Here is a 24,250-nt window from a genome sequence, read left to right as displayed (position 1 = left end):
AGACAATGTCTCCATTTGGCCAGCTAAAACCATAAAAGGCAACAACTAGCCCCCTTAAAGTAATCTCCTGCCCTATACTACAACTATAAATCTTTGTACTCACCTGTTGCATGTTTTCTGTAGTCTCTAGCTATGACTGCAGAGTACCCCATCCCTAGTGGGAGTCTCCACTCCCAGAACCCTCCCCAAGTCCTGTATATGACTTGGTGTCCTAGTGGTCTTCTGGGCTGAGGTTTTCAACGCCCAAACCCTCTACTATTTCTTGAAGTATCTGAGTTGTGCCTTAACTCATAGTGTTAAGATAAAACCTTACACTTCAAAAATCCTTCCTTATCTCAAAGCAGTTCCTCTTTCCCTTCTTTACTTGCTGATGTCAACTTAGCAGAATAATCAACAATAGTTAAGCCACTCAGCTGAAGCAAGAACTTTTAAGCAACTTTGATTTTTAAAAAGAAAGAAAGGAAAGTTTTTCTCATAAAAACCAGCTTAGCTGAAAAGTATAAAGTGTCTTATGTAATTAGCCAACTAAAAGCCAGAAGTAGAGGTGTAGCTCAAGTGGTAGAGTGCTAGTTTTGAGGGAAAAAGCTAAGGGATGGTACCTAGGCACTGCATTCAAGCTCTACTACAGGCACACACAAAAAAAACAAAAACTGACTGACAATAGACAGATGAGCAGGAATGTATTTACCTGTAAACATATGGGAGACATAGGGGGCTCAAAGAAGGGAAATAAGTGCTCCCCAAAAGTAACTAAAAGGTGGACCCAAAATATAAACAAGCAGAATAATAAACAAGATCCAGGAACTTAGAAAGTTTAACAATATGAAGAGTAATTGAGAGCAAAGATAAGCTTCTATCTTTTCCTATTTTTAGGTCAGACCCCTCTGCTGTTACCATATGCCAAAGAGCTAAGAGTCTCTCCCCTAGAGCACTCTTTTAGCATGTGTCTTCTCCTTTCTATTTGTCTGCATACCCCCTTGTCTGCTTCTTTGCTTGTTTGCCTACTCCATAAAGCTCTGCTAAGTTTTCTTACCATTGTGACTTGTCCAGAAATTCCTATTTGATAATCAGTCAAGGACCCTAAGTGAAGAGTCCCTACTTTAAAAGAGAAACTTCACAAATCTTTACCTACATCCAGTGACAAAAGCACTTAGCATAACAAAACACTATACTTTAGGGTATTACTTTCATATCAACAAAGCCAGTAGTAGAGGAGTTGTGGCTCAAGTTGTAGAGTACCAGCCTTGGAAAAAATAGCTAAGGGAGAGCACCCATTCCCTGAGCTCAATCCCATGTACTGGAACAACAACAACAACACAGGCAGAAGTGAATTAAATAAATGAGGACAGAGTAGTATTCTATGCAAAGAACACTGTAGAGCAAATTTGTACTTTCAAAAAATCTATGTAATACAAAACAAAATAATTGGAAAACATTGATATACAAATGCAAAGCAAGGAGTGATAGTGACTACATAGGCTGGGGCCACCTCTTGAGAACTACTAAATACTCTCCCAAAATCTGGGACACAGTGGGGTAGTGCATACCTGTAATTGCAGCTACTCAGGGGACATAGATAAGAGGATTTTGATTCAAGGGCAGCTGGAGAAAAAAATGCAAGAACCAATCTGAAAAATAATAAACAAGGAAATCACAACAACAAAGCCCTGGGACTGAGATAGTCTTTCTAGTAGTAGATAGGATCTATAGTCTTCGTGTCTTCTATGCTCTTCACATACCCATCCATATTACAATGGAACTGAACATAGCTGTAGCTCCTGATCTCTCTGTAGCTATTTGTGAAACTGTTCCAGTGGCATTTGAGCACTTTGATGGGAGTCTGGGCCCATATATAGGCATTTCTGTAAAGCTTTTTCCAGTTGACACTATTGCATACTTGCTTGATTTTGTGCCAGGAAGCATAAATGAAGAGGTGAGAGGTCGAGTGTTTCAGAGCTTTCTCCCTCATAAGTACATCACATCTGTACATATGAAATTGTTGGCTTGGGTTTAGATAGTGCTCTGCCATAAACTCCTTCCTGGAAATGTCATGTCCATGAACAGGTAGCCTGAATTGGAGGCAGAGGAGAGCCAGAAGACTGCCCCAGACCTTCAGAGAAGATGCCATGGCAGCCACCAGGGTCACCTGTAGCTGCACAGGGAAGAGAGAAGAAAGTACAATGAAATATTACTGCAGGTGAAGCTCCACTTTATTAATTCATTAACTGATTAATCAACTGATTTAGTACTTGATATGGTGCTTGAATTCAGAGTGGATGCTGTACCTTAGCTTTTCACTCAGGACTGGCACTCTATCACTTGAGCCCAACTCTGCTTCTGGCTCTTTGGTGATTAATTTGAGTTAAGAGTCCAACAGACTTTCTGCCTAGGCTAGCTTTGAACTATGATTCTCAGCTTTCTGAATACCACCCCAGTGCCTGGCTAGAGCTCTACTTTAAAATACCTTGCCCCACCAGTTAAAGTATCTGTGCTTAATTTTACTGAGTGGTTCACAGGCTATATCATGATTACTCTCATAAAATAACAAAGTTTACAGGAAATAAAAAATATCTGGCAGAATATGTGAGCCAAGAATGAAATTGGAGGAAAAAAGTAAGAGAAAAGCATTTTGAAAATGACCTTAATCACCTGTGTACCCTCTCTTTCTATTTAAATTTAGGAACCCAGCTAGCTCTAGTGAGCAACCAAACTCTCAGAAGATTCTGTGTTCAAAGGAACACAAAATGTGTCATTTTTTATTCTTTACCATCTGAAATGTCAGTCTCCACTGAGTGATTTTGGGCCTTGAAATCCAGTATCCCATCATGGACTCCTCTAACTCACCTGGTTCAGATCAAGTATTCACGTTGCTGGCTGCAGTGGTCTTGGTATGGGGATCTGGAGAGCAGAGTCTATATCCTTCTTTCCTTTGTTTCTGAGAAGTCTGCAGCAGTTGAGAAAGAAACAGCACTCATGGTGATGTGGGCGTGGTGAGAGAGCAGAGTCAGAGAGACATTTTTTTGTGTGAGCCTACCCTTTCATGTGGAACACTAAGTTCATTCTGAGACTAGACTCAGGCAAAGGCTACAAACATCAAAGAATGAGTCCTGGCACAAAGGAATTTGCAAAGCATGGCAGATACGTGACCTTAGAGTTAGCTGTAGTTTCAGGAGACAGTCAGAGATCTGGTCCCTAAACTTATTTCAATGAGAATAGAAAGGGTATCTAGCCCAAAGTACAAATTATGTATAAACTGAGATACTAATCCAGACACTGGTGGCTTTTGTTTGCAATCATAGATACTCAGGAGGCTAAGATCTGACAATTGTGGTTCAAAGCTAGTCCAAGCAGAATAGCCTATGAGACTCTTATTTCAAATTAGACACTAAATATATAGAAGTGAAATTGTGGCTCAAGTGGTAGAGTGCTAACTTTGAGCAAAAGTGTTCATGGACAATGCTCAGACCCTGAATTTAAGCCTCAGGATTGGAAAAAGGAAATGAAGGAAAGGAAGGAAGGGAGGAGGGGAAGAAGGAAGGCAGAGTAGAAGTAAGGAAGGAAGGAAAGAAAGAAGAGAAGAAGAAAAAGACAGCGAAAGATCACACACACACACACACACACACACACACACAGAACTGAAATACTAACTCAGAGTCTAACTCAGTGCTCAACCTAGCTTTTTGCTTTTATTTTGCTTTTGAGACACACAGGGTCTCACTAATTTTAGCTTGACTGGCTTCAAACTCATAATTCTCCTGCTTCCATCTCCTGAGTAGCTGGGGATCAGTGTTTCAAGGAGCAAGCTTAAGGGGTTGAGGAAATAGCTCAGTAGTAGAGTACTGACCAAGTATGTACAAGGCTTTGGATTTGATCCTTAGCCTGGAAAAATTGAATAAAATAGCAAGCTAAGAAAGTGAACCATGGTTTCTCAAACATCATATCCTATAATATATTAATTATAGTATAGTGTAGAGCATCAGCAAGTATTTTGGGGAATTATAAGAAGAGTACAAGGGAAAGTAGATCTTAATAAAGTGCTCTGCTAGTATCTTCTTTTTTTATGGATATGGGTGAGTGTGGAGTTTGAACTCAGGGTTAGGTTGCTCTTTTTTAGCTTTTTAGCTCAAGGTTGGTTCTCTGCCATTTAAGCCACACCTCCACTTTTGGATTTTTGTTGGCTAATTGAAGATAAGAATCTAATGGGTCTTTTCTGCCTAGGCTGACTTTGAACCTTAATCCTCAGATCTCAGTTTCCTCGGTGGTTAAGATTATAGTCATGTGGCACTGTGATGCAACTATGATTGTTCTATCACAAACATTTTTACTATCAACACTTACTGTGTCAGATAAGTGATGTTTTACTTTAGATGTGGAAAAACATTTACTATGAATACCAGGAGTATATCCATGAATTTTATGATGATGTAAGGAGGACTGAGGTCATAATTAACCAGGGTGTGTGTGTGTGTGTGTGTGTGTGTGTGTGTGTGTGTGTGTGTGTGTGTAGTTATGCCAGTACTGGGGCTTGAACTTAAAGGGCCTTCTATTCTTGTTTGGCTTTTTTGCTTAGAGCTGCCACTTTACCACTTAGGTCACTTACAGATTTTTGGTGTTTAATTGGAGATAAGAACCTCATGAAGCCAGGTGCCAATGTCTCATGACCGCAATCCTAGCTACTCAGGAGGCTGAGATCTGAGGATCCCAGTTCAAAGCCAGCCTGAGCAGCAGAGTCCCATGAGACTCTTATCTTCAATTAACCACCAGAAAACCAGAAGTGGGGCTGTGGATCAAAGTGGTAGAGCACTAACTGGCCTTGAGTGAAAAAGCTCAAGGAGAGTACCCAGACCCAGAGTTTGTTGTAAGATGAATCCAGTCAGTGACATACAGAGAAGGCACATTATGAGAGGTTGAATTGGGAGTCTTTATTAAAAGGCGGGCATCTGCAAACAGACTATTGTCAAAAAGACCCTGCAGCCCATCAAATACATTTAACACTGTCAGAAAATGGAGCCATGGGAGCAGGAGAAGAAAAAAAGCAGAAAAACAATTCCAACAAACCAGATAAACCCCAATGGAGAGCTGAAATGAGAAGCCATGTTGACCAGAGGAGAGACAGGAGACAGAACACAGCACACGAGGACTAGCATAATAGCATCTGAGCTTGTCTGACCCTAAAATAGGGTCAGGTCAGGGGGCAGGGTCACAGGAAGCTTGAGAGTTCCTGACCCAAGACTGGCAAGTCCAGTAACCTATTGTCCAAGTCCCCACCCCTGCCTCTAGGAATTCAGGAGTGCACATTGTAGTGTGGAAACTGAGTAACAGTAATTGTAACTGGCCAAGTGTTGGGGGATGTTGTTTTCACAGACATCCTGGGGCCTAGCCAGGAGATGGGGGAGCTGCCCACCCAGCTCCAAGGCCTAGAGATGAGACAAGCCATCTCCTGAATTGCCAATGCCTTCCTCAATGGATAGATCCAGGAGGACCCTGCTTTGGGGACCATGTAGATATTCTGTTTAGCCCCAGGAGAGCTCTGCTTCTTGTGCTGTGTTAATGTCGAATGCTTTGCTGAGGCTTGGTCTCACCCCCACATGGACCTTTGTCTTTAAAAGTTTGGTGCAAGCTCTGTTCAGGGCCGCAGGTTTTTGTAATTGGCCTGCTTGCAGAATTCTAGCATCCCAATAAAGACTTCAAAATTCAAGCTTTTAAGATGTGGCTTCTCTATTTTCTTGTGACTGGTTATATATCTGATTTAAGCTATATTTTGCTACATAACACCATCACCTGGAAGGTGGTAGTTCCCCTTCCTCCATCAAGAAGACAGGATGGTGCCAGTTAAACCCAATTCCCTACCCACCACGTGGCCAAGATGGCGCTGGTCCCCATTTCAAGTCCCATAACCACCACCACCAACAACAAAAAGAATCTCATGGATCTTTCTGCCTGGGCTGATCTCAGATCTCCTCAGAGCTCAGCTTCCAGAGTAGCTAGAATTGCAGGCATGAGCCCCCAGCACCAATTAATTAACCACACCATATTTTGATAAGACTGCTTGCTTTTTGCCCCTGTCCAAAATTTGTCTTCTATCTAAACCTAACACTTATGCCTGTACCCTGAAGATGAGCTGAAGTGCTTTCTGTGTCTTTGTTAGCTGTAGGTGCCTGTACAGGAAGGCTAATGAAAGCTTTATCTGACCTTCACCACTGCCTATCTATTGGGCATGTTGGGGCATGTGGCTATGCCTAACACACAAAATCTCTGCAATTGGTCTCATGGCCTAAAACTCTGATTTCTATTTGAAGTAGGGATGCTGACTTTAACTGGTACCATCTTGGCCACATGGTGGATGATAGGATATTGGGTTTAACTGGCGCCATCTTGTCTTCATGGTAGAGGCAGAGAAGTCCCACCTCCCAGGTGATGGGTGTGCCTGAATTCCTAGAGGAAGGGGAAGGGACTTGAACAATAGTTACTGGGCCTGCCAGTCTTGGGTCATGAACTCTCAAGCTCCCTGTGACCCTGCCCCTGACCTAACCTGTTTAAGACAGGACCAGCTCAGGTGTGAGTATGCCATGTGTCTCCTGCCTGCTCATGTTCTGTCTCCTGCCTCTCCTCTGGTCAACATGGTATCCCACTTCAGCTCTCCATTGGAGCTAATCTAGTTTGTTGGTATTGTTCTTCTGCACTTTCTTTCCTCTTCTGCTCTCAAGGCTCAGTTTTCTGACTGTGTTAAGTATATTTTCAGGGCTACAGGTTTTTGTAACAAGAGCCCACCTATGGTTGCTGGGCTTCTAATAAAAATTACCAATTTGACTTCTCAAAATGTGGTTTCTGGCTGGGAATATGGCTTAGCGGTAGAGTGTTTGCCTTACATGCATGAAGCCCTGGGTTCGATTCCTCAGCACCACATACACAGAAAAAGTAGGGAGTTGTGCTGTGTTTCAAGAGGTGAAGTGCTAGCCTTGAGCAAAAAGAAGCCAGGGACAGTGCTCAGGCCCTGAGTCCAAGTCCCAGGACTGGCAAAAAACAAAACAAAATGTGGTTTCTGTTTTCTCACTGTATAACACATTCTACTGGAGTCTTGCCTCTGGGAGCATCAGATATGACAACTTCTTATCTCTATTAGTGCTATAATTCACAGAGGAAGAAAAACTAAGAAATTTGATTTTCAGCTGGCCAACACTGGGAAGGTAGCTACTCCAAAATGCTCTCTTCCCATTTGGATAAGTGTCAGAATTATATCTAGAAGAGACGAAAATAGAGACCCAAAAGATGTGCACACTCCGTTCAGAGTCAGACAGGCTGGGGCCTACAGAAAATAACGCGTGGAGTACAGTAGCCAGGAGTTAAAGGCAAACATTATATTAATGGTTAGCTTGACTAAATGCACATAAGCATTATTTTCTTTGTTTTAGGCTTTATACCCTCATAAGCAGTAACATATAGTAAAAATGAAAAAATAAAGTAAAATGATTGAGCTTTCAGTGCAGAATTATTGGCATGGAATTCAGCTCTATCAATAAGTGGACTGGCCTAAGTGCTAGTATTTTACATCATGTTAATCCTTCCTGTTAGCAAACACAAAACCAGACACCTGTGTAAGAGACTGAATGGGTTGCAGCCTACATGGAAATGAGGGAAGTGGGAAGAATGGAGAACAGTCAGTATATTCCATGGAATTTATTTCTGACTCAAAAATAGTCAAGTGCTCAAAAAAACTGACTTCCAAACCAGGCACTGGTGGGCTCATAGCTGTAATCCTAGCTACACAGGAGGCTTCCAGCCTGGGCAGGAAAGTTCATAAGACTCTTGTCTCTAATTAACCACCAAAAAGCCAACAGTGCAGCTGTGGCTCAAGTGGTACTATGCCAGATTTGAATAAAAAGCTCAGGAACAGTGCCTAAGTCCTGAGTTCCAGCCCCTGTATGGATTTTTTTTTAAAAAGAGTTTAATAGTGGGTGCTGGGAATATGGCCTAGTGGCAAGAGTGCTTGCCTCGTATACATGAAGCCCTAGGTTCGATTCCCCAGTACCACATATATAGAAAACAGCCAGAAGTGGCGCTGTGGCTCAAGTGGCAGAGTGCTGGCCTTGAGCAAAAAGAAGCCAGGGACAGTGTTCAAGCCCTGAGTTCAAGGTCCAGGACTGGCCAAAAAAAAAGGTTTATTAGAAAAGTAAAGTGAAGGCTGGGAATGTGGCTTAGTGGTAGAGTGCTTGCCTAGCATGCATTAAGCCCTGGGTTCGATTCCTCAGCACCATATAAACAGAAAAGCTAGACGGGGTGCTGGGGATCAAGAGTTAGAGTGCTGGCTTTGAGCAAAAATAAAGAAGCCAGGAACAATGTTCAGGCCCTGATTCCAAAGCCTGAGGACTGGCAATAATAATAATGATAATAATAATAATAATAATAATAATACAGAGAAATAGTACACAACCCAGACATGAGCACAAGCACATCTTATAACAGGGGCAAAAAAAATAAAGCTTTAATATCATGTATATTTGGCTGAAATTCACACATGTGAACATAAATGTATATTCATAATACAAACGTGTGTATATTTATATGTGCACACACACATATATATACGTATATATGTGTGTGTGTGTTTGTACTGATGAATGAGTGTGGTGGGCTCTTGTTCTCAGACAGTACAGAAATAATTCTAGAAAGAGAAAGTACAGTTATAGTAAAGTAACAAGTTTATTTAACAAAGGAAAGATTGAAAGGAAATTATCCCAGAAGACCACATGGACAAAGTCATAGAGTAAAAGAATTTATTGCCAGCAGAGCTGACAAGGCCAAGTTCCCATAAAGGAGTAAGGAAAACTGAGTTAGACTGTCTCCCAGGGGGACTTTTATACCCTCATGGGGCTAGGGTTGTAGGTGTTGGGAAAATGGAGTAGAATGGAAAAGGAATAGGCCGGACTCGCTCATCAACAGGCGAGGACTGTTTATTGAGGAACAGCAAGGGGCACAGACCTTCCCACAGGTTTGGAGGTTGTGCCAAGGGGTGAATTTGGGACCAGGCTTACAAGGGGTCTGAGCAAGGAGGCAGGTTAATGAAAACACCACTAGGTCTAGGAAGTTGGTGGCTTTTCCTTGGGCCCACAATGGATTGTTTACAGCTTGGCTTAGGTGAATTGTTTTGCCTGGTGTCTACATGCGCCTGGGGAAATAGGATGGGGGTCACTCCTTCATATTCCATCTTTGAATACATAGAAAGAATGGGCCTGGGGGGTGGGGGAGGCAAGTCCTTCATATAGGATCTTTGGATATACAAAAAGAATGGGCTGAGAGGGGAGCAAGAAGGAGTTATGAGAATAAAGCAGATTCCCTTCATTTGAAACCCTGAAGAAGTATAAGAGGTTGAGGGACACTGTGGTCTTTTCCGGTTACTTCCTGCTGACATGGGGGTGTTGAGGAGTCACTGGGGCCAGGGTCTTCAGGGTGCAGGTCTGTACTGGGCAGGGTAGGGCCATGTTCGGTTGCCTGTGGTACCTTGATGTGCTCCCAGGTAGTGTCCTGAGTGAGGGCTGTTATCCTGTTAAAAAGAAACTTTTGAAAAGGTGAGATCAGGCAAAAGGCTGACAAGGTGGCAGGATTAGTTGGCAAGAATGACATAGGAAAGCAAAGCACATTTGGAGCATAATCCAGTTTGGCCTATTACTGAGGAGGAGGAATTTCCATATAACTGGAGATATAGTATGGATAGGAAACAGAAATTAGCAGGTAACAAAGGCAAGAATGTAAATTTCTGTCCAGTTAGAAGGTAGACAAGCATGGACATTAGATGGGCAAGCCTCTTATTTCCCTTGTTCTCCCAGCTCTGGTTAAGTTTGAAAGGGCGAGTGGCTCCATTTAGGATGTGACACCAGGATGTGACCCTCTTACTCCTCTCCATGGCTCCTGGTTATCTGGACTGGTCTGAAGGTCCAGGTGCTTGTTGCTTGGATAGCTTAGTAGGCATTTCTTCAGTCTCAGGGTTTGAAGTTAAGGCCTGGGCACTGTCCCTGAGCACTTCTGCTCAAGGCTAGCACTCTGCCACTTTGAGCTACAATGCCACTTCCAATGTTTGGTTGGTTAATGTTTTTGAGCCATGCTTCCAGCTTGGCTCTTTGCTGGTTAGTTGGGAGATGGAGCTCTAGAGGGATTTTTCTGCCTGGGCTGGCTTGGAACTGCAGTCTTTGCCACAAAACCCTTTTTATTTCCAATCGAAGCAACAAGGAGATCAAATAGAAATACAGTTACTCTTAACTGCATATGATACTTTAGGATACTAATTGAGGTTAAGACATTGTAGGTGTCACTAAGCCTTTGTGATTACCACAAAGAATGCAGGAGTTGGTGTCCGTTTAGCTCTTTATCCAAGGCAGCTTACATATTAAACAGGGGGAAATGGCATTTGTGTTAAAAGGTGTTTATTTGAAGGACCCTGACATAAACAAACACTAGAGTGCACTTTGGTCTGCACAAATAATTCCATAAGAATTAGTCTGGGGGCTGGGGATATGGCCTAGTGGCAAGAGCACTTGCCTCGTATACATAAGGCCCTGGGTTCGATTCCCCAGCACCACATATACAGAAAATGGTCAGAAGTGTCGCTGTGGCTCAAGTGGCAGAGTGCTAGCCTTGAGCAAGAAGAAGCCAGGGACAGTGCTCAGGCCCTGAGTCCAAGCCCCAGGACTGGCAAAAAAAAAAAAATTAGTCTGGCTACAGTGGAGGCTCTTTTATTGGTGGTAGGTACCTCGACTCACCCTGAAAAAGTGTCTACAAATACAAGAAGGTATTTGTGTCGTTGGACAGAAGGTAGATGAGTAAAGTCCACCTGCCAGTCCATGGCAGGTAGGGAGCCCCTCGTCTGATGTATGGAGAGTTGGGGTGGGCAGAGGTCTGAGTTAGGGTTTGTTTTTTAGGCAAATATCACAGGAGGCAGGGAGTTCTTTTAGGTACTGTTTGTCTTGTGGAGTTAAAGAGTGGGTAGTTAGTAGGAAAGAAAGAAGAGCTAGTTTAGAGTGATGGAAGAGGTGGTGTAGATAATGCAAGGCCTCCTCTGGAAGTTTTGTAGAGGGAGGGGCCTTGAGAAGAAGCAGCTCAGGGGAGGTCTCATCCTGCTGCAGGGCAGTGGCTGCTTCGTGAGTGGGCTAGTAAGTCTACAAGGTTGTTAAGGAGGGGAATGGCAATCTTTCCCTGTTTGGTGTCCACGACAGTGAATGATGGCGCCTTGCTTAGGAAGTATTACAGAATCCAGGAGGACCTGGATAAGGGCACATGTTAGAGGAACCAGCTCTGCCTGCTGTGAGGTGCTATGAGGTGGGGGGGGGGGGGGAAGGCAGATGCCGGGAGCCAAAGAAGCTGCCATGATATAACATAAAGAAATTATAAAACTTAACTGATAAGGACTCTGGTGCTGGCTGTCATATTATAACATATAGAAACCATAAAACTTAACTGATAAGGACATCTGGGTCTGGCTGTCATGTTGTAACATAAAGAAACTATAAAACTTAACTGATAAGAACACTTGATGCTTTTACAACCTTGCCTGTTAAGCCTAACACCTTGTCTAGCTTTAATTAACAACCTTGTGAACTTTCCACCCAGTCCCTGACCTGGGAAAGAGCATCCCATGGTTCTGTAACCTAGCAACCTAATGACCCTGTCTACGTGAGTTACCCTTTGCTGATTACTATATAAGCTGCCGTGCAAAAATAAAATTTGAGACCTTGATCAGAATCCTGTCTTGGTCTCCCTCCTTGTGTCAGGTTTGTCTCTCATTCAGGTCAATTCCCCCTCGGGCTCCAGTTGACAAAACCCGGAGGGCCAGGGCAGGCAGAGATTCTACTTACAGGATGGCTGGGTTCCTCCGGATTACCTTGAATAATGGCATATCCTGCTATATAGGAGGAGCAACTAAGAGAGCAGCCATCAGTAAATTGGCCAGGGCCCCCAGAAATAGGAAGGGTCTGAGATGTGGGAGAATGGATTTAGAGAGAAATCTAGGGTATGGGGAAAGGAATATATGAGAGGTTCTGGTTCTTGGGCTGAGGTGGGCAAGAAGATAGCAGGGTTTAGAGGGGGAGTTTGAAGAATAGGGTAGGGCCAAGGAGAAAGGCATGAACAGTCTAGATTCAGGAGGGAGGCATGCAAGGAGAGAAAAGCTTTGTGGATGAGGAAATCCTTAAGGGAGTGAGAGGTTAGAATGTGGAGTGGGCTGTGGAGGGAAATTTTTTGGGCCTCTGTATGAGTGCAAGGTGCTGGAACCTGGAGACAATGTGGCCACCGCTATGTCACCTTATCCAGTTGTTTGGATGGGTACCCTATGAAAGAATCTGTCCCAGCCACTCCAGGGGACCATGTGGGAGATAGTCAGGAAAAGAAGGTTTATATGGGGTTTATTAGTGGGGCCATATCTCCCACGGCTTGTGCACCTTAATCCAGATGATAGTTTACATAACTCCGGGGCTAGAAGGGAAGTAGGTAGGTCAGAGTGGCAAGTAGGATTGGCCAATTATAGCTCTAGGGCAGGGAGTTTGGGTATGGGGGCTAGTGGGAGGGGCTGAGCACATGAGGTGGGGGAAATACTAACACTCTAGGAGGTAAAATGTGTCTTCTCCCTTTTGACAGAGAATAGAAAAGGGAAACGGGTTTGTTAAGGTCTGGGAAGGAGAGGGTAGAGGCCTTGGACAGAGAGCTTAAGCTGGCAGATAGGAGCTGAAGTTGACAGTTAGGAACTGAGGCTAAGACTGAGGCAAATAGGAGCTGAGAGATTGGGGGAACCAGAGGGGCTCTTTGAGGGGCCCTTTACTGGCAGAGTAGAGAGGTTTGGCTCTAAGAGAAAAGTTGGCGATCCAGATACAAAAGAAGTTAAAAAGGCCGAGGAGGGCCAAGAGGTCTTGCTTGGATTGAGGCAAGAGGGGGGAAGGGGGATAGTTGAGCAGCTCCTGAACCCTTTGGGGAGGTATGGCTTGTCCCTCTTAGGAAATGGTTAGTCCCAAATATATAACTGATCTTTGGTGTATCTGGGCTTTGTCTTTTGAGGCCTTATAACCCCAGGAAGCAAGGGTGTTAAGAAGGAGAGTAGAGTGTTTGAGGTTTAGGTCAGCAGAAGGGCTACAGAGAAGAAGGCCATCTACATATTGAAGGAGGAGGCTGGGGTCAGGGGATAGCTAATGAGGCTAAATCTTTTTGTAGGGCTTGACCAAAATAATGGGGGCTGTCATGGAACCCTTGGGGAAGCATGGTCCAGGTTAGCTGCTAGGCTTGGAGGGTGTCTGGGTCTTCCCAGGTAAAGGCAAAAAGGGGCCTAGAGGTGGGGTGTATGGGGATCGTAGAAGGCATCCTTTAGGTCAAAGACTGAAAAGAATGTGCAATTGGGGGGATATGGGAGAGTAGGGGCTAGGGATTGGACACAATAGAACATGTTGGAACAATTGCCTAGTTAATTTTTCAGAAGTCTTGAACCAAGCTAGGGATCCATTTGGCTTTTTGACTCCCAGGATTGAGGTGTTAAGAGGAGAATGGATAGGAGTTAGGAAAGAGGCTGTGAGAAGGTGGAGAAAAATAGGTTTTGGAGAATAATAGACTTTAGCCCTCAGCAGGTAGTGGGAGAAAGGGGATATTGGGTTTGGGTTACAAAAGTTGTAGGGTCTTTAAGAGAGATGAGGACTGGTTGGTGGTGGGAGGCCACAGCAGGGTGTGAAGTGTCCCAGATTAGGGGGTTTCCTTCTGTGAGGAAGGCAGGGAAGGGAAGGGGAGGATTGGGTTTGGGGAGGGAGCTCACCCAGGTCTGGTTTCATCTGGGGAAGGAAAATAGTGGTGGCTTTTAGGGGAGGTATATATAAGGGGGCATATATACAGGAGTATATATAAGGTATATATAAGTCTAGAAAGCAAATCTCTAAAGGTTGGGGACATTGAGGCATAATTAGAAAGGAATGGCTGGGAGTTAAGTCTTCTGGAATTCCAGCGACAAAATTATTATTTTGACCAATATGATAGAACCACATGGTCAGTTTTAGATAAACCGGCAATACTAAACAAAATACAAGACAAAACTTAAAATTTACTAAAAAACAAACAGAATTTAACAGAATCTCCATCCTTAAACAAACATTGATAACAAGAGTGGAAAACCTTTAAAACAACTTTGATGCTGAGGCACATTAAAACCTTTAAAACAATTTTGATGCTGAGGCACATTCTTATATGAATTGGGATACTTAAACACCTAGAACAGAGAAGAAGAGTAAGCTTGGTGGAAGAGTGAGGGTTGCAGAAACTCCCCCATATGTCCTATGTCCTAGGTGTCAGTCTCCAAGGTCTATAAAGGGGAGAGGGTGGCTAAACAGACTTCTAAGGAGAGGAGGCCGAATAGGGTAGAGTCAGGAGGGAGAGATTTTACTCTGCAGCTTCCTAGGAGTTTACCTTAAGAGAGAAATTAAGAATCCAGATTTTGAAGTGAGTAGGCTTAGGAAAGAGAAAAGGAATGGTTTAGTGTCTGAGTCCCAAAGGCAAAAAGGATAGATTTGCTTTGGGTATACTATGGGATTTTGGAGGTGGAGGAAAAAGGAGAGAAGTAAGAAAGGGCAGAGGTCAACAGAGGAAGCTTGCTTGGAACAGACAGTTTTTACTTAGAGAATCCAGACCAGCTAAAGAGAAGAGTAAAGTAGTTACAGGAACTAGAAAGGAGAAGAGACTTGGGCTATGGAACTGCTGATACAGGATGGCAAGCCTTTCAGAAGAAACCTAGAGGGGGTCCCTGGGACCCTGCCTGCGTCTCACTCTCAAGGGCACAAAGGCTGTTGTAGGAGTGGAGGTAATGTAATGGTAAATGATCTCAGGTCTAGAGATCATCAGAGAGAGGGAGAGAGAGAGACAGACAGAAAGGAGAGGGAAGATGGAGATTGCTACAAGGCAAGAAAAGTTCCCTTTCTAGAGGAGAGTGCTGGGAGGCTTACAGTGGAGAAGGACTTGTTGAGCAAGGCAAGAGAGAGAGCAGAGAGGATGGGCTTTAGTGGCGGTCAGAGAAGGACTTGGTGAGCAAGGCAGGAGAACAGAGGGGACAGACATCAGTGGGGGTCCCCAAGGAGACAGACTTCAGCAGAGATCAGAGAAGGACTTGGTGGATAGGATAGGACAAACGGGGGTGGGGGTCCTCTGGAGTGGAGGCAGAGGAGGGCTTGGGTATAGGGGATCTCGGATTCCTCGCTGTTTTCGTTGGAGAAGTGTTTAAATCAGTAAGAGTAAAATCTGAAGGTTCAGAATTCAGGCCAACAGTCATCATGATTTACTGAGGCCAGATTGTGGTAGGCAAACAAGTCAGTTTTCTTTGACTGTACATCAGTCACCCCAAGAGTCTTAAGTTTAGAACTACAGGCATGCAGGGCTGGGGATATGGGGCAAGAGTGCTTGTCTCGTATACATGAGGCCCTGGGTTAAATTCCCCAGCACCGCATATACAGAAAACGGCCAGAAGTGCTAGCCTTGAGCAGAAAAAGAAGCCAGGGACAGTGCTCAGGCCCTGAGTCCAAGCCCCAGGACTGGCAAAAAAAAAAAAAAAAAAAAAAAAAAAGAACTATAGGCATGCCAATGGGGTGTCTCTGGGAGACAATTTGGAAAATTTGGTCCCACCACTTCAGGTGTCCCGGAGGCTTTGGGAAGGCGAACGGAAGGATCCCAATAACTAGAAGAGGGCCTCCCCAATGGTCCTAAGGGTCAGGAACGGATGAGACTCCTGGAGTCTCTGGGGACCCTACAGACAGGAGGGTGAGGGATTCCTGGAGTCCCCAGGTCCCTGTCCAGGCACCTCTACCATGGACTGAGCTGTTTACCTTGTCTCCTTCCTGCCTGGATATCAGAGTTTGGGGACAGGTAAGGGAGAAAGAACAGGGGGAGATGAGGCCTTTTCTGGGTTTATGCAGGATCCCAATAATACCTCAAGCCATGTGGGGTGGCCGTCCATGAGGCATGCACCCCTTACAGAGGCAAAGGCCACGAGATGGGTTCAGGTGGCTGTTTAGCCCAAAGTAAGCTTGGCGGGCTCTGTGCTCCCAATGGAGAAAGTCCTCTGAAAGAGAAGGAAAAAGGCTTGATGAGAGGTGGCCAGGAGGCAGGTGGAGGGACCCATTTACTCAAGGTGCTTTTTCCTCTCCGGGTTTTCAGGTACCAAAAATGGGGGAGAATGGAAAAGGAATAGGCCAGACTCAATCATTCACAGGTGAGGACTGTTTATTGAGGAACAGCAAGGAGCACAGACCTTCTGGTGGGTTTGGCGGTTGTGCGAGGGGGTGAATCTGGCACTAGGCTTATAAGGGGTCTGAGCAAGAAGGTAGGTTAATGAAAGTGCCACTAGGCCTAGGAAGTTGGTGGCTTTTCCTTGGGTCCACGATGGATTGTTTACAGCTGGGATTAGGTGAATTGCCCTGCCTGCACATCAAAGACGTCAGCTCATACCTGGGGGTTTGCCTGGGGTTTGTATGAGTCTGGGACAATAAGGTGGGGGTCAATGCTTCACTGTCCCAGAGATTTTCTTGCTTAAACATAAATAAGAGTCTCAAGGTATTTCTGGGGGTGGGGGGTGGGGTTGGCCAAGGTTTGGCTAGAACCCTTGACTCTCAGCCTCCTGAGTAGTTAGGATTACAGGTGTGAGCCACTGATGCCCAACTCTCAGGGTTATATGATGAGAAAACAGAAGCCATGTTTTAATAGGTCAAATTGAGAGTCTTTAAGGCCAGCAGTCACAGGTGGACTCTTGTCACAAAGACCTGTATCCCTGCAGATACACTTAACACTGTCAGAAAACTGAGCCTTGAGAGCAGAAGAGGAAAGAAAGTGCAGAAGAACAATACCAACAAACTAGATCAGCTGCAATGGAGAGCTGAAGTGGGATATCATGTTGACCAGAGGAGAGGCAGGAGACAGAACATGAGCAGGCAGGAGACACATGGCATACTCACACCTGAGCTGGTCCTGTCTTAAACAGGTTAGGTCAGGGGCAGGGTCACAGGGAGCTTGAGAGTTCATGACCCAAGACTGGCAGGCCCAGTAACTTATTGTTCAAGTCCCTGCCCCTTCCTCTAGGAATTCAGGCACACCCATCACCTGGGAGGTGGGACTTCTCTGCCTCTACCATGAAGACAAGATGGCGCCAGTTAAACCCAATATCCTATCATCCACCATGTGGCCAAGATGGTACCAGTTAAAGTCAGCATCCCTACTTCTTCGGTAGTTGTTCATATTAGGCTTGAAGTGGACCCTGAGCTACTGTGACTCCATCTTAAACTTAGAGTTTCCACCTTACCTGTTTCCCGCTCAACAAAACACCCAGCCCCACATTCTGATAGAAGCCAGAGGTTCCTGGCATGTAAAGGGCATCTGTCCCCTATCTCCCGGGGGAACCTAAATGCAAACCTTCCTGTTTATAAAGAATAGGCTGACACAGATAAAAGGTCAAGCTGAAGCAGAAAAAGAGTTAGGATATACAATCGTAAATCTCCAAACACGTTCAAGGTTTGCTGAGCTAAGTTCACAAAGGAATGAAGACATATGGTTATCTGGTTCCTGTCACCATAACTGCCCTCGACCCTCACCCTTTCCTGTTTTGCTAAGAGTAGATCTGCAGCTGTCAAATTGTGAAAGCCCAGAAAATAAGTTGCAATTGTTTCTTATCTTGCTTAACCACCTGTGCTGTGGTTTTTTGCTATAAAAGCTAGCCTGTAAGGCTGGGTGGGCCCACAGTATCTACTCCTGAGCCAGTGCTATGGCCCTGACGGGTCAATAAAGTTGTTTTTCTCTCAACTTTGATGCAGTGGGCTCTTTTCACTCTGGGCAAGTAGGTGGGCTTGCCCACTCCGGGGGGTGGGGTTGTGTGTCTTCCCACTAGAGGCTTATTTTAACTGCTAATCTAAAAAATGAACTTGAAGGTAGGAAGCTGAGTTTAAATAACTTCTTGAAGGCATCCTGGTGCCTTGCTAGGTAGAGGAGGGTCTCCACCCAGTGCTGAAAAGGCTAGAGTAGTGAGGGAGGCCATTCTTTGTTTTGTTTTTGTTGCCAGTCCTGGGGCGTGGACTCAGGGCCTGAGCACTGTCCTTGGCTTCTTTTTGTTCAAGGCTAGCACTCTACCTCTTGAACCACAGAGCCACTTCTGGCTTTTTTCTATGCGTGTGGTGCTGAGGAATCGAACCCAGGGCTTCATGCATACAAGGTGATCACTTTACCACTAGGCCATATTCCCAACCCAGGAGGCCATTTTTTAAATGCCGATTCCTAGCTCAAGGTGAGCTACTAGAACCTTGCTTCAGAGAAATGCAGATGTCATAGCCTTAGGAAAGCTTTTTTAACTTAAAATGCTGGCCTTTGTTTTTTTCTAAATGGTCTGATTTGCTTACCTCTGATCATCTCTGTATGTGGAAAGTTTGGAGTATATTCCCTATATGGAAGGTTTAAGCCGGTACCTGAGCTACTGCCCTAATAAGGTCTGTTTCTGTTGGGTTTGGAGCTCCACTCCAAACATGTGGGTTTTGTCTTTAAAAGCTTGGTTCAGGTTTTGTTCTGGGCTACTGGTCTTTGAGACAATAGTCTACCATGCAGGCACTGCTTTCTAATAAAGACTCCCAATTTGATCTCTCCAAATGCGGATTCTCTGTATTTTGTCTGGATTTTCCTTGCAACAAACTCAGAAATCCAGATCCTTAGGACAAAACATTTGTTCTGGCAATTACAAATGAATGCAATTACAAGGCGAGGACAAGCTATGAAGGAAAACTATTGGGTCAAAGAGAAATCAGGTCAAAGAAAAGAAATACAGCTTTGAAATAAAGCTCATTGAGATAGTCAGGCACCACCACTAAGATGAAGCACAACTCTTGGGCTGGGTATATGGCCTAGTGGTAAAGTCCTCACCTCATATACATAAAGCCCTGGGTTCGATTCCTCAGCACCACATATATAGAAGCACAGCTCTTGAACCTTAATTACCTTAAGTCATTGTTCTCATCACCCACCCCCCCCATCAGCAGTCTTTTCCTACCCTTCTACTCTTATCATGAGGATCAGATACATTGTAAAAATTGCAGTGGCGCCTTAATGTTTCTAAGGACAAACTGTCCATTGATCTATATCTCACACAGGGAAGAAATGTCTTTAAAAAATGCAATACTCCCAACCAATGAAAAAATCATCAGATCCTAGTCCACTGTAGCAAACTGATAAAAGTAGTTATGCCAGGGCACCAGTGATTCACGCCCAGGCTATAAAGTCTGTGAGGCTCTTATCTCCAATTAACCACCAAAAAGCCATAAGTGAAGCAGTGGCTCAAATGGTAGAGAGCTATCCTTGAGCAAAGAACCCAAGCAAAGCTGGGTGCTATGGCTCATGCCTGTAATCTCAGCTACTCAGGAGACTGCGATCTGAGAATTGTAGTTCTAAGCCAGCCCAAGCAAGAAAGTCTGTGAGGCTCTTATCTCCACTTAACCACCAGAAAACCGGAAGTGGTACTGTGGCTAAAAGTAGTAGAGCAGTAGCCTTGAGTGAAAAAAAACCTCAGAGATCACACCCACACACTGAGTTCAAGCCTCACAACTCAACAACAACAAAAAAGTCAGGCAAGTGTGTAAGGCCCTAAGTTCTAGCTCCAATACTGATAGATACATAAATGAAAAATGAATGAATGAATAAGTAAACAAATAAATGCCAGTGATGTCCTTAGTGTTCAGGTTCTCAGGAAAGGAAACCCACCACGTGGTTCAGGCAGAAAGGAGTTTATTGGGGGGAGAGCAGACTGCCAGCCCACAACAGATGGAGGTGTGGAGAGACAGAAGGGAAAGACTAAAAGAAAAGGGAAGAGAGAAAGAGAGTAAGAGAGAAAAAGAAAGAGCAGAGACTTGTGTTGAGCCAGCCGGGTTATATAGAAAAAGGTGGGAGATCTGGCCAGGTGGACTGGCTGTAACCTCAGAGAAGGGGTTCTGGACACAGACTTAAACAGGTGGGGGCATCTGCATGGAGCCCTTCCGGGGGTGGACCTTACATTCCGGCCTTTTAATAATTATGAAAAAGGACGCCAACTCTTTCTGATTACTTCCTGTTGGCAAAGGGCGTCGACATTAGGGGTAAAAGGTGGAAATGTGGCCTCTCTGGGAGAAGGCAAGCAGCAACTGTCCCTTGGTGGTAGACGCCAATCCTTGAATGAAGCCTGGAAGAAGTCTCATAAGGCAGGGGCTGTAACTTATTAGGAATTAACCACAAATACTTGTCAGAGGTATTTCTCTAAAACTGCCCGCTTTTTTCCTTTGGCTTGTGGAGCAGATCAAACCCAGAATAGCTAGCCTTTGAGGGGGAACCTAGAGGGGATTCCCTGGAACCCAGCCCATGTCATACTCATAAGGGTACAAGCCATTGAGACTAATTTTCTACCCTATGAGGTGCTTTGATTTTATGGTGTAGTCTGGTGAGAACATAGAGGAGTTCATAAGGACATACATGGGGTCCACAAGGACATAGACAGGGGGTCCACAAGGATGTAGAGTAAAATTCTAGATTCAGGCATCCCTGCAATGAGAACAAACTGGCCAAAACAGAGGATCTGTAGACGGGTGTCACTAACCAGACATAGAAAGGAGATGGTGGATTCATAGCCAGAAATGGTAAAGGTGAGAAGTGTGAGGTGAGTTTCCTCTGCCTTTTGGCAGTTTGGTCCCAGGAGGGGCAGTCAAGGAGGTGGATTAACTCTCAGAAGAGTGGAGGGAGGAGGGGATCCAGGGACTCCTGACTCTGCCCCCTCCTGAGCCACGGCACCAGATGTAAGGTTCACCAGGAAGGAAAGGAAACTGCCACATGGTTCCGGAAGAAAGGCATTTAGTGGGGGGAGAGCAAACTGCCAGCCCACACAAGATGGGTGGGGGAGACAGAGGAGAAGGAAGAAGAGAAAAGGAAAGAGAGTAAGAGAGTAAAAGAAAGAGAGCGGAGACTCGTGTTGAGCCAACCAGGTTATATAGAAAAAGGTGGGAGATCTGGCCAGGTGGATTGGATGTGACCTCAGAGAAGGAGGAGGTAACTGCCTCCAGGTGTGCCAGTTACCTAGGTAACTCAGGTATTGGGTGCAGACTTAAACAGGTGCGGGGCATCTGCATGGAGCCCTCTCAGGGGTGGACCTTACACTTAGTTCAGGAAGCCTGCTTGGGATTTTCTCTTCCCATCTGCTAGATCCTTAATTCTCAAGTAGGAGGATAAAATAGACTTGTATCTGTGTGAAATGCTCTGTCTGATTCTTCTGATAACCCATACCCCACAGTGAGTAAGAGCGTGCTCCATGTCTCACTGCACAAGCTGGCATTAGTTTGTTGGTGGAGATAGCCATTTACTAGACCTCTGCCCCGGCTTATCTGGAATGCTGTAGTCAGAGGAAATTTCTGAAATAAACTGTTACACGAGGTAGCAAGTAGGAAGTGAGAGCTTCTTTGCAGATTGGCTCCTTCCGTTTTGTTTCTGTTTTTGCTTTTATGGATCATGGGATTTGAACTCAGGACTTGGGCACTGTCTCTGAGCTTTGTCTGCTCAAGGCTAGTGCTCTATCAATCTGAGCCACAGCACCACTTCCAGTTTTCTGGTGGTTAATTGGAGACAAGAAGCTCATGAACGCTGTCTCATGGACAGTCACCTGGGATAGCTTTGAACTAGGATCCTCAGATCTCAACCTCCTGAGTAACTAGGATTACAGGAGCGAGTCACCAGTGCCTGGCTCCCTCCATTTTTGTTTTGATCCTTTGGTATAACATTAGCAGTCCTGCCTTTAGCTAGAGAGCAGGCTCAAGTAAGGGCAGGGAGCACCACCTGCTGGGCAGAAGTCCAAGAACCACTACCAATGAGGAATTGTTCTCAGTGTTTAAAATAGCACAGTCTGTGTAATATTTGCCAGTATTGCAGCAGCTAACCATGAGTGATGGGGAAATGCAAAGGGAATTTAAAATTGAGGATGCAATCACAAGGTCTCAAAATATATGATTTCTGATTCACCAGTGGCCTCAGCCCTATAGACATACCAAGGGCAGGAACTCCTCACAGGCTATCTCAATAAGCACTCAAACCCCAGATGCTTATGCTATTGCTCTTACCATAGATATAACTCACTTTCAGTCTATTGGAAGTGTATTTATAACAGGTGCTTAAACTAATTTTGCTGCTGGAAATTAACTAGAAGCAAGAGAAAAGCTTGACATCTCTGCCCCCATGAGTAAGTATATCCCCCTGCACTGTGTGGGGCCCACCAAATTCACACGCCAATTCTAACTAAAATGATAGGTTGGTTCAAACAGTTACTATGAGGCAGATTGTAACTCCATTGCCACCTGTGTATGACCTGACATGCTCAGTAAGTGTTGTAACCTCATTGGCCCCCAGCATGTGGCAGGCTTGACCATGTGGTATTTGCCTTTATAACCCCAACTTGAGCACCACTCGGGGTCACAATGATAGCCCCTGAGTCTATACTGTGTCCCTGGCTGGTCAGCCCGCTTTTTTATGGTCACAGTTTTAGTTCCTGAGTCTGTGCTGCATCTCTGGCCAGTCAGTTCACTTTTTACTTCCCCAATAAATCCATCTTTTTACTTGAGACAGTCTCTGAGTGGTGGACTCTTGGAGGGATGTGAAATCTCCTCCCTTGAACCCTGTAACATTTCTGGTGCATTGGCCCGGAAGAGTCCTAAACCACCTTCTTTTTCGGGGGGAAGATGCCCAGATGAAGAAAAGAAACCTCCGGAGGTGTGTCTGAGGTTGGTCAACCTATCTGCTTCTGTTTCTGTATGGGAAAAGTGCACCGTAAAGTGCACTGTCTGTGGGTCCCTCTGTATCTGAAAAGTGCACTGTCTGTAGGCCTGAGACAGAGAGAAGCTGGATGAAGCAGAGCTCTCTAAGGCCAGGGTGGTCAAGGGACGCCTTGACCCTCTTCTGAAGGTCCTCATAGGGAATGATGTGTATGAATTTTGTCAAAAGGAGAAATTTTGAACTTATTCTTTGTTCTGTGTATAGTCGTGTCTGTCTACGCTATTGTGTGACCGGACTTACTTTACAGGAAGACATGGGACAAGTGGCCTCAGGTGAGAAACTTCCCCTAGACCTAATCATGCAACATTTTAAGGATTCTAAAGAAAGGTAAGTTATCTAATGATTGTGTCTTCCCAGAAGAAGTATCAAGTTCCAAAAAGGCTCTCCAGGCTCCCCAGGATCCAGAGGACCCAGGGGAAGAGAGATCAGCTTCAAGTAACCATTTTCTTCCAACTCAAGGTATTTAAAGTTCAATTGATCTGTAAAATGCGCTAGTCAAAATTAGGCTGAGACAAGAGTCAAGTACCGGGTGGGCTGAGTCTTAGTCCAGGGAACCCCCTTCCAGCCATCTTCAGCAGAAAAATATTTATTGTGCTAAAATGTCTTGCTAAAACTAGCAAGTGCTGGTAAATGAGGCAGGAGAATGTTAAAGTCATTTTTTAAAAGTTTTGTCTTAAATCTTGGTTGGTCATCTGCAAGAGTAAAATTGGCAAAAATACTCTTGTCACTGGAAAATGTATGGCCAATATTTATTTTGTACACTTTAAGATCTTTTGCATGAATGTGTATGTGTGTGCATGTGCGAACATGTTCAAGATTAAAACTGTCAATAAGATGTAAAAATGGGTGAGTTTAAGTTTAAACTCCAAAAAGCTCATCAAGTTTGGGTGTTACCAAATGTTTTAAAATATTATTACATTGTTTAAAAGAGGAACTATAGTTAAAAAGATTTCTTTAATTTGTGGTTAAAAATGTGGGTATCTTAATGAAGAAGGCTGTTTGCACTGTCATCAAGTTATCTGATTTAGCAAAAGGCATTGGGAACTTGAAATTCATTTTCCTCCACTGTTAAAATTTGGGGCTAAATGTTAGAAATTTGGATGTAAAGGTGTGTTTATCACTGTTAAAGAAATGCTTGGGTTTCTCAGTCAAAGATCAAGAGAAAAAGACAGGAAAACTTAAGACAGTCCAGTGTGCCTATCTTGGGGGTGAGAGGTGATCTGGCAACGGTGCAGCTTAACCAGTCCACACATGGTGGGACAGGCCCTAGTGTGCAGCCAGCATGATAGGACAAGCCCTGGGGGGAGTTCATGGTGGGACAGGTCCTGGGGAGAGTCCACACATGGTGGGACAGGCCATATGGGGAGTCCATGCACGGTGGAAGAGGGTAAGCTGCCACCAAGGCAGTTCATCAAGCTCTAAGAAGTTAGATGGG

General features: G+C 44.6%; 1 protein-coding gene across 1 annotated transcript; it reads right to left on the bottom strand.

The window, feature by feature from the left end:
- Window positions 1-1,283: 1,283 nt before the first annotated feature.
- Window positions 1,284-17,014, bottom strand: Eddm3b (epididymal protein 3B). The gene is made up of 3 exons (XM_048355714.1): window positions 16,958-17,014; window positions 2,845-2,944; window positions 1,284-2,146 (listed from the first exon to the last, which is right to left on the bottom strand). The coding sequence occupies exon 3, from the start codon at window positions 2,126-2,128 to the stop codon at window positions 1,688-1,690; it is 441 nt and encodes a 146-aa protein (XP_048211671.1). The 5' UTR covers window positions 2,129-2,146; window positions 2,845-2,944; window positions 16,958-17,014; the 3' UTR covers window positions 1,284-1,687.
- Between the last annotated feature and the right edge of the window lie 7,236 nt (window positions 17,015-24,250).

The sequence above is a fragment of the Perognathus longimembris genome, chromosome 10, assembly GCF_023159225.1.
Source record: "Perognathus longimembris pacificus isolate PPM17 chromosome 10, ASM2315922v1, whole genome shotgun sequence".
Taxonomy (NCBI): domain Eukaryota; kingdom Metazoa; phylum Chordata; class Mammalia; order Rodentia; family Heteromyidae; genus Perognathus; species Perognathus longimembris.
The sequence above is the reverse complement of the archived record's forward strand: the minus strand, read 5'-3'. Positions and strand labels throughout refer to the sequence as shown.

Bases quoted from the DNA above. Each gene is read 5' to 3' on its own strand.
- Eddm3b (XM_048355714.1), bottom strand. From the start codon at position 2,128: ATGGCATCTTCTCTGAAGGTCTGGGGCAGTCTTCTGGCTCTCCTCTGC.